Raw genomic sequence first — 13,658 nt, forward strand, 5'->3', positions numbered from 1 at the left:
TTAGAGACAACTAGGCTGCTCACCGACGACTGACTAAAAACGCGGTAGATCCGCAAACTGTGCGTCGAAAAATCCTTGGTGGTCGTAAACAACCAATCCGTGTAACGGACTCACGAGTCGAAACGGTGCCCTGCAGATAGGCCGCAAGGGCCGTTTTACCTAAAAAACGGACAAGACCGTAGAACAATACAAATTACCCATTTTCAACGGCATTGAAAATGCCAGACATTTACACTTCGATCCTGATTGCCACGCCGTGCAACGTCCCGGCGGAATCCGCTCGCGCATTCGCGAAACAACAGGCAGCGGATGGATCGTAGGGTGCAGGGTGTAGGGCGCAATACGTTGGGCGCAGGGCGTAGAGTGTACCGCGATCGATAGCGGAGAGAACACGCGCGGATCGCCGATGCGACGGGAACAGTTTTTGTTCGTTGATACATCATCATCATCATTTTTGTACAATGATTTTTGTTTACGGCCCGACCGATAATCCGAGCGTCACCTTGCTTCTTCAATTTCGATGCTTCTTCTAGATTTGCTGGGTCAACGCTGCCCTTTAGAACCACGTTCTGACTCATCGAGATTTAACGCGACCGAGCCTTTTCACAGGTCACTTCAGATCACGTCGATGTTTTTATTTACATAAAGTGAGAATTACAGCGAGAGATCAACACTCTAAACCTACCGCCGGTCAAAGTGACCGCTTTCTTATTTTGCAATTCTGCAATGCTCCGAGACTCTTTCGTGGAAAACGCTTGAACAAGTTATGTTACTGGAGCAAGTTTTCTAATAAAAACTAATATAATGAATTCTATTATAATAAATAAATAATTATTATAAATATTATATATTATATATATATATATAATATAATATTATATATATAAATATTATAATAACCTATTATAATAAATTTTAAATAAATTCGGTCTTCTCGCTTTTGCGAAGCAGTACATGCCAGTTAGCATTACCGCTTGGTAGGTTTATCGTTGAACCGCTAATTCGCAGGTTTTTTTTGTATTATATTAAAATTAGCTTTTACTTTTGTATTGTAAAAAACAGAAATGGGGTTTTTTACCCGTGTATGTGAATATATTACATGAAATAAAAATGCGTTTTGATAGCTTGATCGGGGATTATTTTATTGGTTCATTATGGATCGATGGGAGGCCAGATCGACGAGTGACTTAAACGAGACGAAACTCGATGAAAGTCGGTATGTTGTCCACCATTTCGCTGTCGTGGGATATTATACGGGCGTCGAGGTCGGGCTTCGGGATTCTCGCGTTGATCTTCTCTATGAACGCTTTCATCACGTCAAGGCTTTGCACCTCTATCGTTTTGATCACCTCTTTCCGGAATATGCCGACGAAAACCTTGATCGCGATGTTCAGCACATGATCGAGTTCGTGGCCCTCGAGCTTCACGTCCATTTTCCTGAAACGCGAGTGAAAACAGAACCGATGAAACGCCTGGACTACGAAACGCGACAGAATCGCGAACGATAATTACCCGACAGAGGCGACATGGAGCGTATCGAGTTCGGCCTTGTATGTGTGCAGGTCTACGGTAAACAACAGCCGCATATTTATGTTGCTGAATCTGCCATGGAAGCCACCTTCTCGCGAGATCAACGAGTATTGGAACAAGTAGTCGTACGTGAGCTTAAAGATTCGAAAAAAAAATCAGAGATAACGATCAAATTTTCGTTCTTATCGAGATGCTATCTCGCCCGAGATGAACATCTGTCAGCCCGATAATCCAGGTGTATCGAATCTTACATCCATAACGTCAAGTCCCAGCAGAGCGTCTATCGTTATCTTCTTGTCGTCGTACGATAGAATCACGTCGCCGCTACGCTTCACCTGGCCCAATCCAGACATCCAGCCGTTGGTCAGCTGGAGCACTCCATCGTGGATTATACCGGGCTGAAAACAATTCGCGAAGGCTTTAAGGTTAGGTTTTCGAAGATGCGATCTTGTACAATAATGCGCGCGCGAGCAGACGGAAAATCGTTTCTCCATTACAAGTGTAATTATTAGACTGCGAGTTTTATGCGTTTATGATAGAAATTTGTGGCTGTCAACTATGAAATTGCGAGGACGCAAGAAGGATGTAGTAATATACAGGGTGTCCCAGGTTTTAATGTTCGAACTTTGTTAGCGTATTGGAAGGGATAGTAAGTTGGCTATTAACCCTTTGCACTCGAACCCATTTTAACTGTAAATCGAAAATCATTTTTCTGACTCGTATTACTTTCATTTCAAATGACAAAGTGCATTTTACGCGTACGAAATTGAGTCTTGCGACAGCTACACTTTCAATAATGTTTCAAATCTAAACTTTGATAATATAAAAATTATCTTGGAACGTGATATAACAATTTTTTTTAGCGGTGCCTCGGAGTCACCACTCGAGTGCGAAGGGTTAATGATTTCATAAAGAAAAATCGGATCGTTTTGACGCATCGGCAACGATACATCGAGTAGCAGAAAAATAGATATGTACCAGATTCTCGTTCATGTCCTTCATTTTCAGAGGATCCATCCCTTCTTTTATAATCATCTCCCGCACCGACGGCAGCATCTCGTCGAAGATCTTGTTGATGTTGGAGCTCAGGTCATTGAAGATCGCGATCTCGTTATCCTGATCTCTGTGAACGCCAACCTAGCGATCGTTATTTCGTTACTTATTTATTGGGTTGGCAACCAAGTAATTGCCGATTTCAGTTATAGACGTCTCTCACTCCCATTTTAATCATATCCGTAAATGTTATATTATAAAATTATTATTATTATTACTATGTTATTTTTTATTATCCGTGAATGTTAGCAACTGGACAAATTGAATGCAGCGGTCAAGGAAAAGCGAGCAGAATTGGTCGATCGTAAAGGTGTCATTTTCCAGCAGGACAATGCTAGGCCGCGCACGTCTTTGTCCACTCGGCAAAAATTCATGGATATTGCTTGGGAATCGATGTTACACACACCATATAGCCCCGATCTCGCGCCATCGGATTACCACTTATTTCGATCCCTGGACAACTCCCTTCGTGGTAAAACTTTTAATGACGATGACGCGCTGTAAAATCTCACTTAACTCAGTCTTTTGACCGAAAAGGATCAGACTTTCTACGAGCGTGGGATTTTCAAGTTGTCGGAGAGATGGCAAAAGGTCATCGAACAAAATGGAAAATACATTACAGATTAAACTTCGTTCCAAGTAGAAAAAAAATTGTTATTTCATCGAATAAATCGGCAATTACTTAATTGCCAACTATTATTTTATAACTTTTAACTTACTTTTATTTTATAACTTTTATATTATTATTATTGCCGAGTAATAATAGGGCACACGGCACACTTACCCATCGGGAACGGGCACGGCGACGCTCAGGTTCAGAAGACCGAACGCAGCAATGAACAGATATACAAAGGCCATGGCGAATGGACGCGCGGACGACGAATTGCAACTGATCTCTGACTACCGATTCCTCCCGAATTCCTTAGTTTTATTGACGGGCCGTCGGATTATCTTGTCCGTCTTATCGCGATATCGACTTCTATCCTCATTATCGTACTTAATAAGCGAGTAAAACGCTGATATAATCAGCGATACGGATTTTTTGTTTCTCGAACAGGGATACACAGTGATATGAAAATGATCAAAAATGATTGCGGCCGATTGCTTTTCGTGAACGACTAGATTTTCTAATCTCGTGGCAAAAGTATTATCGCAGAGTAGTTGGTAGAATATTTTATAAGAATGATGGAACCGTGCTTGCAATCGCAGCTGTTCGAACAATCAACCATGCGCGGTGGATTTCGATGCACCGAACGCGAAACGGAAAATAATCATCTTGCACCCTAGACATAGTCATTTTCTGCGAGTTTCGCCGTGAATTCGCTGAGAAAATCGAACTGCATCGCGTCGTAGTAAAGGGCATATACATGTGTTCGTTATCTCGTGCACGTCGATCGAGATTTGTTATTAAATTATTCTGAAAAATCTGACCTTTGTCTCGCGGATACAAAAGATAAGAGATAAGAGATCAATGATCGTTCAAAGTCAGCGAACGGTCCAATCAATCAAATCGAGTTGGATCGATCTTTTCTTCATGTAAAAAAGAAAAATATTTTCCTCTTATGAACAAAAGACAATTACGTCTACGATATCGTGCACACAATCTGGAATAATAGTTTCAGCTCGGAAACTTTATTATTATGCTCGATTTATATGAACTTTAGCGATAATTATTGGCCGTGATAAATACGGTCGTCTAGACAGGGTGTCCCAAAAATGTCTCGCAATCCGAGAATGGAAGGTTCCTCGGGTAATTCGAAGTAAGTTTGTCCTTGGCGAAAATGCAATCCGCGGCTTCGTTTGCGAGTTATTAACGAAAAAGAGTGACCAATGAGAGGCGAGATATGCTGGCGCAAGGCGGCGGAGCCAATGAGCGGTACTGGGCTTCGCGCGCTCGTTGGCTCGGCCGCCAAGCGCTGGGCGAGCTCGCCTCTCATTGGTCAGTGTTTTTCGTTAATAATTTGTAAACGAAGTCTCTCGAGTTGCATTTTCGCCAAGGAAAAAGTTACTTCGAATGATCCCAGGAATTTCTTATTTCCGGTTTGCGAGACATTTTTGGGACACCCTGTATCTACCTATCAGAGTTAGACAGAATTTGATTCAGATTACGATGGAAGATATAAAGGCTTAACGGATATAATTCTATTCGACGTTATTGAATAAATATCCGATCGAATAAAATTTTATCTGCATTCCGATCGAGTTCGGTATCGAGGCAATTCGATCGCGGTCGAAGATTCGCCTCGGAGAAGGAAGTTGAGCGACCGCGGTTTTACGATTCTGCGAACCGCCTGCTGTCGCTTTCGTTCAAGGTCGAACGCTCGCAAAGCGAGTTTCCTTTCGCGCTGCGACCTACCGACCGAAAGTGTCGATTTCATCTGCAGGTTATGCGAACCACGCTTTCCTATATCCTACAGAGTTTGTCCAACGGGGCGAATGGAATAGAACGAACCCTTTCGCTTTCGACTTCCCGAACGACACGACGAGCGCGACGCAATCATCGAATACGGTAATGTCTCCCTAATTCGCGCTCAGGTTGCACGCGAAAGTGAACAATTCTGGAAGAGCAGATACGATTATCCGAGCCTAGTATCTCGATTGTGTAATTGTTGACGATCGGTAATTATAAAAACGAGCCGCGAGGTTATGTCAAGGTATAATTATCGTATACCAATAATCGTATCTCCTCTTCTCAAATCGTCCATTGTTGTGCGCAATCTGAGCACGGATTAGGGAGAAAATTCTGTGAGTACGTTCGCCGGCGGAAAGAGTGGCATCGATCAACTTTATCGACGCGAACGCACGCGGTTGGCAGCGTGGTGCCATCGCGGTGACGAGTGGACGGCTAACCAGCTGATCCACTGTTCTACGTTAACGACTTCACAAAAGATCGTCGCTGTTGAAGGTTGTCCCTGCGACGGACATAATATTTTAAATTACGGTATTACATTGTTGCACGATGTGCTGCGTCGCATCTGGCGAGAGAGTGCGACGACTGTCTACTGTCTGCGTTGCCTTTTTTTTTGAGGTTCCTACGGCCAAAAATTTTGTTCTTCAGTTAGTTGCTTGCGAACGAGCGAGGTGTGCAGTTGTGCCTACCGAACCGTCGCCCGTAATATCGATTAGCTTTCGTCGCCGTTGCCCGCTGACAGCTGCTTTCATCTCTTTCAAAACCGAATCGACTGCGATCCTCGACTATCATCCAATTTGTGACCGTTCGCAACGCGGATAAACAATGATCACGAGTTCGTTGCCGAAGCGGGACTTGGCGTAAACAAACAGACGATTGTTGCTACATTTGTTTTTCGCGTTCCGCCAGCAATTGTGACGGAGTTCGCGCGCATCGCGCCGCCTAGTCAAGCATTCGATGACGCGCTTCTTGTTTACAATAACAAGAGTAAAGCAGCAAGTTCGATTCGACGAACGGTTCACTGTGTTTTCGATCGCCGTTACGCACCCGCCGCGCGTTTCTTTATCCGGAATCGCTTCTCTTCACCGCGAAGACCTTGGTTTTGTTGTTCGAGGACCGGTAACCGATGCGTTCCGAGGAACTCCAGGGTCTATTGCTTCTGGCATTCGCCGAGTATTTGCACGCAAACAACCGGAAGCTATGGGAGTCGCGCGACAATGTCGAGGTTGAACCGGCTACGTAATCTTCGCGGGCGATATGTGTTTTCCCAACGCTTCCACCGACCCGATACCGAGTAAATAATCTTGTTTGCTCGCGTTATCCGCGCACGATCTTGCGACGTGCGAGCTCGTATGTGTAACTAAGTATCGCCAGGGGTCCATTGCGAAAGCAGGCTGTTTTTTTCTTCGAAATGTAAAAGCTTCGTCCCCGTTATCGTCGATCCGAGCTTCGATTTTCCCGATCGTGGTCGACCGGGATGAACCCTTTTAGCGAAAAAGAGGTGCCTATGCGGGAATAACCGGCCGAATTTCACGGTTTTACCAGGGTTTGGGAAAATGCTCGGAGAAAGCTGAACAAGAAACGATATTTACATGATTCAAGAAGCGGTAAATTAAGGACGAAATAGGGAACGAAATAATGACACTAGATTTTCTGTATTCGTTGAGAATTATATAAATAACAAAGGTATAAAAGATCATAAGGAAAGTAAAAGTCCGGTTCTCTCTTACAAAACGTATTTGCACATACGAAAAGTCATCTTTTCGTCATAATTTTATATTGATCATTTATTACAAAGTATATACTTTGCATTCCTGATATATTTTGTAACAAGATAAATAATATTACGTAACAAACATAAAGAAATAACTCGAAGGTACATGGCAAGCGCCGGACGGGTTATCTCTTCCGAAATATGTAATTGTTATAGGTAATATAATGGTGTCATAAATATATTTGTGATATAATTTTGCATAATACTTCATTATAATAACATAAATATTTATATTTATATATTGTAAATATATATAATTTTGCGTAATGCTTCATTATAATAACATAAATATTTATATTTATATATTGCAAATGTGTAAAATTTTGTTATTATAAAGCGCTATAAGGCGCGAGCCGATATATCGCGCGGCTCTGGCACTTCTTGCCAATGCAGCAAGAGCAGATATATCGGCCTCCGGCACTAAAAGGGTTAATACCTTTCGATCAACGACGTATGATCGCATACCTATTATTTGTACACAGATTGATCCATCAGGATACCTCCAGTCCGCAAACTCTCGAAAAAAACTCAACTTTTACGAACCGACCCGTATCCTTAAATATTCTCCACTTTCTTCTCATAAAAGCGCATCTATATCGGCATTACAACTGTTTAAACCGATTATTCTCAATGACAATCGTTATTGCCATTCTCTCTATATTTTTCGTAATTTTAAACCAACCATAATCCTTGACTTACTGTCGTCAACATTACTGTAATTATTAGACTGCAAATCGTTATGCATTTATATAATAACGCACGATATATTATAACACAAACGAGTGGATGCAATTTAAAACACTAAGAAGACTTGAAAGAATCGAAGCATGTATATATACAGTTGAGGTGTTATTAAGATTTTTTTAACACGTCGAATGCCACGCCGGTTTTACAGAAATTCTCCGTGGCGCCGCGATGAATTTATGTGGTACATATATAATGTTGAAATATTATCTGCGATAGATAAGTTACAGTGTATAAACATGTTTGACATGTTAATTGCGACAGGGGTCACCGTTTGAGTCGACGATGGTAATAATACAAAATTTTAGATATCGACATTTGTTTGAAATTATATATATTTCTATCACTAATTTGGCGTCACCGCCAAGTTAAGTGCCGGTCACCGGTGACCCCCGTGGCATTCAACGTGTTAAACTTGTCCCCGATCAGTGACACATATCGATTTCATTCAAAATTCCGTTTCAAAATTTCATATTTCTTTCTTACTGTGTCGCTTCCTTACTTCTTCTACTAGAATCTCGGTTAATCTTTATTATTTAGATTTTTAATTATTCCAAGTAATAACGATGAAATTGTAGAATAAATCTCAACTTACCGTCTTATACTATTTTATTAATAATTTCTCGAAAATAAAATGGAATTAACTATCGATTCTGAATTCGAATAATTAATTGAAGTTCTATTGTACTAATGGAACATAGGGACATTTCTCTTGTTATTGTTATAAAATGATCGACGATCCATCGATCTTCTTAACAAAGAATGAGTTTATCGCGTAATGTCTGCTCAAACAATCGGAGTTGATTTCTTCAGAAGCAACGTAATGAATCATGTGATTTTGTTCAGGTACATTCAACTTATCTCAATATTTTATTATTTTATTTTATTTAATTAATTGTATTTCATTTATTTTATTTATTTATATTATTATTTATTTTATTTAGACATGATGCCTCTTAGTCATTCTCCGAATCGTTCGCTTTCGTACTAGACTTATCCGACTTCCCGCGTTTCCTCAGAACCTAAATTACTCTTAAATTTAGTGTTACCTTCGGTCATTAGTGGACTACGAATCTTTATGCAGAATAAGAATTATCCGAGTTAATTGTAAAAAAGATATAAATTCGATAGAGACGTCTTTTCTCTTCGAACAATCTCAATTAGCTGAAAATAACGTAACAGTATCCTTAAATTCTTTCAACGTCATTTTACTTTTGTACTTGATCCGTTCACGTTTGTCGTAAACGTATAAAATCCGCGGTCTAGTCATTGGTATATTATTCTCGTTCGTATACATCTAGTATTCTCTTTTATAAACGGGCTCTGATGCATCCCCATATAACACTAACAATGTTACATATACAATAATAAAGTTTCGGCACCGTTGGGTCGGCGGACGGGACACACATCGTCCCGTCGAATCGGGTACAGTCAAAAGGAAAGTATCCGTTCCCTTTCGCTGTGCAATTTCCTCTCACGAATTTCGTAACGTAGAACGCAGCGCCGTTCGATCGGGCGAACAACGACTATGACACGCCGACTGCCGGCTATCGGACAGGGCGGTTGGTCAATGTGCATTTCTCTGATTAATCCCTCTGTTTTTCTCGATTCCACATAGCTGCCCGGGTTCGCGCGTGTCCGTCGTACACTCGGCCGTCGATCTGGGTCAACGATCCGATACTCTCGCGACGCGTCTCGACGGCCTGAACGGCTCTGTACGCGACGCCTCCGCGGCTCGGCGCATCGACGCTTCGCTTCCTGTCTTTCTCCGACGCGTGCGAGCCAGATGGCAAAAGTAGGAGGCTCGGCCCCTGGTCCGAGGACGGCCGACCAATCGGAACGGCTTACGCCGTAAGGCAACGCACGCCGACGAAAACACCGCGCTCGCACGTTTTCTCTGTCTCGGCACTCCCGATGGCGCGAATTCTGTTTTCCCGTGTGCGCGCGTATACGCCGTGTGCTCGCCGATAATAAACAATGCCGTCGAAACTCGTTGCCTGGTCGGAGGCTCAGTTGGACTCGGTACTTGGTTCGAAGCGGACGGCATCGTCGCGAACGAGCACCCGCGAGCTTTCTTCGCGACACCGAATCACGGAATATTCCGAAAGGTTGGCCGCGAGCTGACCCGAAATTTCAACCAACGGTATTTACCTCGGCGGACTTTTTGATCGCGCCCACCAAAGCGGGTACGCCACCGGCAGCAGCGTCTCGCTGTACCCTCGCGGAGCTTTTAACCGGACAGGACGGAGTTTTCAGCGGTCTCTTTGCTTCGCTCGGTAAGTGTCGGCCGACGCCAACGGTCCTTTCGCGAATCTCTCTTCTGCGACCGAGAGTATGTATCGTCGACATATGAACGCTAGCGTGTCATACAAAGACGATTCTCACCGCGTGAGACACAATCGATTCGTTCACGATATTCTTCTAATCTAATCGCCCCGACGGTCGAACGGCCTATCGGATAGAAAACAGGAAATACGAAAATGGAAACGGAAATTCCAATTGTGCAATTTTCTTGCTCTTGTTCGCGAGCATCGATTGGCACTGCTCGCGTAAATTTCATTTAACCGTTCTCTTTCTCTCTCTCTCTCTCTCTCTCTCTCTCTTTCTCTCTCTCACACACACACACACACACACACACACACACTCTCTTTCCTTCTCGCTCCCGCTCCCAGCCTTTTACTCTTCGTTTGTCTTATTTTTGGTGAGCAAACAGCTCGGACGGTAATTTCCATTCAGCTGTTTTCCACTGCAGCGATGGCTCGCTGCGCCGATGTCGATGTCGATGTCGATGTTGATGTCGGTGCGTGTTCGCGAGACTCGTCGAAGCCTGTGTCAAGTCCATGGCCGAGGAATAGTAAAAACTGGGCGGAAAGCCAGCCATCGAGAATCGTTGTTGCTCGTCCGTGTACGGCGTGCGTGGTGTTGTTTGCTCGTTAAGCGACAAAGCGGTGTCCACACACCGCCGATATAGAGCCTAGACCTGCTATTCCAAAATTGGATTCGCGCGGACGTCCGCGTTGCTTGCTCATCGATCGCGTCTCATCGCTTCTCATCCCGTCTCGTTCAATCCCGTCCCGTTCCGTCTCGTCGCGTCGACGCGTGCATTCGAACACATTCCACGCGCAACAACCGATTTTCCAATCGAAACCAATCGTTTCTTTCCATTTCGAAATTCCAATCGACGCGACGCCGCGCCGCGTTCATCCCGACGAAAGCCCGACAAGCCCGATGCACACTGGTTCGCGTCATTCGCGTAAAAGTACAACATGAAATAGCCGTTTCATCTGGCACGCGATTAAACGTCAGACCGGTGTTACATAATCCGTGCGCGCACGTGCGTGTGTGTGTGTGTGTGCGTGTTTCGCAACACTATGTAACGAGCGACGCGCTCGATCGCCGATCGTCGAACCGATCTGCTCGTAAACCCGAGTCCATCGGGAGATGCGCCCCGAAAATTTGATGCGTGACACATCTTCGACTCAACGACGGATTTATCGTTAGTTTGAAAAATATTATACAACCGACCTTGTTTTCTTGAAATTCGAAGTTTATCTAAACGACTTCTAGGAACGCGTCTCTACCACTTCGATCATCGTAATACGGAGAATCCGATGCCAATTATTGGGTTGGCAACTAAGTAATTGCCGATTTCAGTTATAGATGTCGCTCACTCCCATTTTTATGATATCCGTGAATGTTATATTATAAAATTATTATTATTATTATTATTATGTTATTTTTTATTATCCGTGAATGTTAGCAACTGGACAAATTGAATGCAGCGGTCAAGGAAAAGCGACCAGAATTGGTCGATCGTAAAGGTGTCATTTTCCAGCAGGACAATGCTAGGCCGCACACGTCTTTGTCCACTCGGCAAAAATTCATGGATATTGCTTGCACTTATTTCGATCCCTGGACAACTCCCTTCGTGGTGAAACTTTTAACGACGATGACGCTGTAAAATCTCACTTAACTCAGTTTTTGGCCGAAAAGGATCAGACTTTCTACGAGCGTGGAATTTTCAAGTTGTCGGAGAGATGGCAAAAGGTCATCGAACAAAATGGGAAATACATTACAGATTAAACTTCGTTCCAAGTAAAAAAAATTCTTTATTTCATTGAACAAATCGCCAATTACTTAGTTGCCAACCCAATATTTAACCGGTGTTGGTTGGTTTCATGCTAAACTAATAATAGGACTGCAGATCGTTGTGCAAAATAAAAATTGTTTGTATCAATTGCAGGAGCCTAGTGCAGTCGTGCTTCTCCCTTAAATAATTTTAGTAAGTTTATAATTTAACGTATCAACATATTTAGTTTATTTTAATTTGTTCACTGCTCTATGTTTCATCTGTACACTCTTCCCATAAATGCATAAAATCCGCGATGTACTAATAATTATTCTAAATAATAATTCTTCTTCTTCTTATATCGGTAAAGTAAAATGAAAGGATTTAGTTGCCGTTGCTTCGGCTTTTTGTCATTCCGTGCAGATAAAAAGATGTTACGACGCTACGAGTCATTCTTGGACGTCGAATAACGTCGGATTACACGTTTCAAAAAGCAAATCCGACATCGAGATCTCGCACATAGATTTGTTTCTAGGTTTCTTTCTTTCTCGATGGAACTCCTCGAAATCGATCTGTACGAAAGTACACAATCGGTAAACCGATTACGAAAATCGGCGCTGTAACTCGTTATTATCTCGTCTTACCCTCCGCCTAGACACGACGCGATTACTTTCGGCACGGTCTCGATTGCGTAAGCGTGCCATCGAGATAAGCAACAATGTCCGAGAACGGAACGAAAGAGGAGGGAGGAGGTGTAGGGTGGGGGGTGAAAAGAGAAGCAGAGAAAGGTCGTAACCGAATCAACTCGTAAACAAGCTTTTACCGTTTGAAAGTTCGCGTCACGAAGGAAGCTCTCGAAAGTCGTTAGGACTTGGGGACAAGCTCTGCAGCTGCGAGAAGAAAGAGAACGAGTGTCGCAAACATTCGGTGATCCAAATGAATCGGTCACACGGCGGCGATGTTAACGACAACGTAAACAAATTTCCGGAAGAATTTTTCCGTGGAAGATCTCGCAACGGGCCATCCCGTTTCTTGGCTCGAACAACAACACCGGGCGTTTGGCGATTCGCCGAATCCCAGACACTTCGCAACTCAATGCACACGACGAACATCTGTTGTCGACTTCTGTTTTATGCCGTTCCGGGAGCTCCGCTGGTCCTCCTTGTTCCTCGACGAGCGAATATCCCGCGAGACAAGCGCGCCTAAAAAGCCAGGAAAAAGATGATTGATGAAAGAGAAAGAGAACGTAGTCTCGACGATGAGATTTTTTGAAATTCGTCCAACCGTCGCCGCGATTGGGACAGTTTGTGGACGGTTTTGTCTGCCGTGCAAGGTCGGATCTCTTTGCGCTGAGAAATCTCTCTGTCTCTCTCGCTCTCTCTCTCGCTCCCTCTCTCTCTCTCTCTCTCTCTCTCTCTCTCTCTCTCTCTTTTCGTTAAAATTTTGGCCGAAAATATCGTACGTTTCTTCACGATAAATCATGGTCGTTCTTGCCGTTCAACAAAGTATAAACCCGTCTTCTTCAAAAGCTCGACTCATCGAGGCGCCCTCGCTTCCAACGATTTCCCAAAAACTTTTCACTGGTTTGAACGTTCCGTCACCTCGAGGATAAGACGGGCAACGATGATTCGACAAAAAAATAAGTTCGAAGGTTTTTTATCTCGTTCGCGTAAAAATAATGATGAATCGCCGATATTATTACGAATCGTGGTCATCGATTACGAAAGACTTTGGATCTGTTGTATGCGTACGTAAAAATGCGTGCAAGTCGATCGATTTATATTGTTTTTTTTTTCTTTTTTAGGCTACGCGTTGCCCATTACGAACAATCCACGTACTATTAACCATTGTAATATTGTTGTCCTCTGGACTCGAGCCGAAAATAGCATCATTATGTCCGACAGCAATGATTAATTGGCCGGTCACGCACCACGCTGCTGTCTAACATGCGATCTATGCGACGAGCAACCGTCAAAATCGACAATTCGCAAATACGATCATTGAAATTGTAAAAATGTCATCGTGCGGATCGATCGAATGAATTTAATCTCATCACTTTTACGAGGCAACGTGATTTA

At 43.2% G+C, this 13,658-nt stretch overlaps 2 protein-coding genes across 5 annotated transcripts in view; one reads left to right on the forward strand and one right to left on the reverse strand.

Moving 5' to 3' along the window:
* Positions 1-13,658, forward strand: part of Lpin (phosphatidate phosphatase LPIN) — a 39,392-nt gene that overhangs the window by 16,322 nt on the left and 9,412 nt on the right. The window contains exon 1 of one of the 4 annotated variants that reach the window (XM_033475607.2): positions 5,763-9,787. The exons of 1 other annotated variant lie outside the window; for it this stretch is intronic. The gene's annotated coding sequence lies outside the window, so the exon portion shown is untranslated. Of the gene's footprint in view, positions 1-5,762; positions 9,788-13,658 lie in introns of those variants that run through there. 2 more of the 4 variants (XR_013034328.1, XM_033475605.2) reach the window with 2 other exon arrangements.
* Positions 1,116-3,527, reverse strand: LOC117223363 (uncharacterized). The gene is made up of 5 exons (XM_033475618.2): positions 3,368-3,527; positions 2,509-2,653; positions 1,782-1,928; positions 1,513-1,664; positions 1,116-1,437 (listed from the first exon to the last, which is right to left on the reverse strand). The coding sequence occupies exons 1-5, from the start codon at positions 3,439-3,441 to the stop codon at positions 1,188-1,190; spliced, it is 768 nt and encodes a 255-aa protein (XP_033331509.2). The 5' UTR covers positions 3,442-3,527; the 3' UTR covers positions 1,116-1,187.

The sequence above is a fragment of the Megalopta genalis genome, chromosome 10 (genome assembly GCF_051020955.1).
Source record: "Megalopta genalis isolate 19385.01 chromosome 10, iyMegGena1_principal, whole genome shotgun sequence".
NCBI lineage: Eukaryota > Metazoa > Arthropoda > Insecta > Hymenoptera > Halictidae > Megalopta > Megalopta genalis.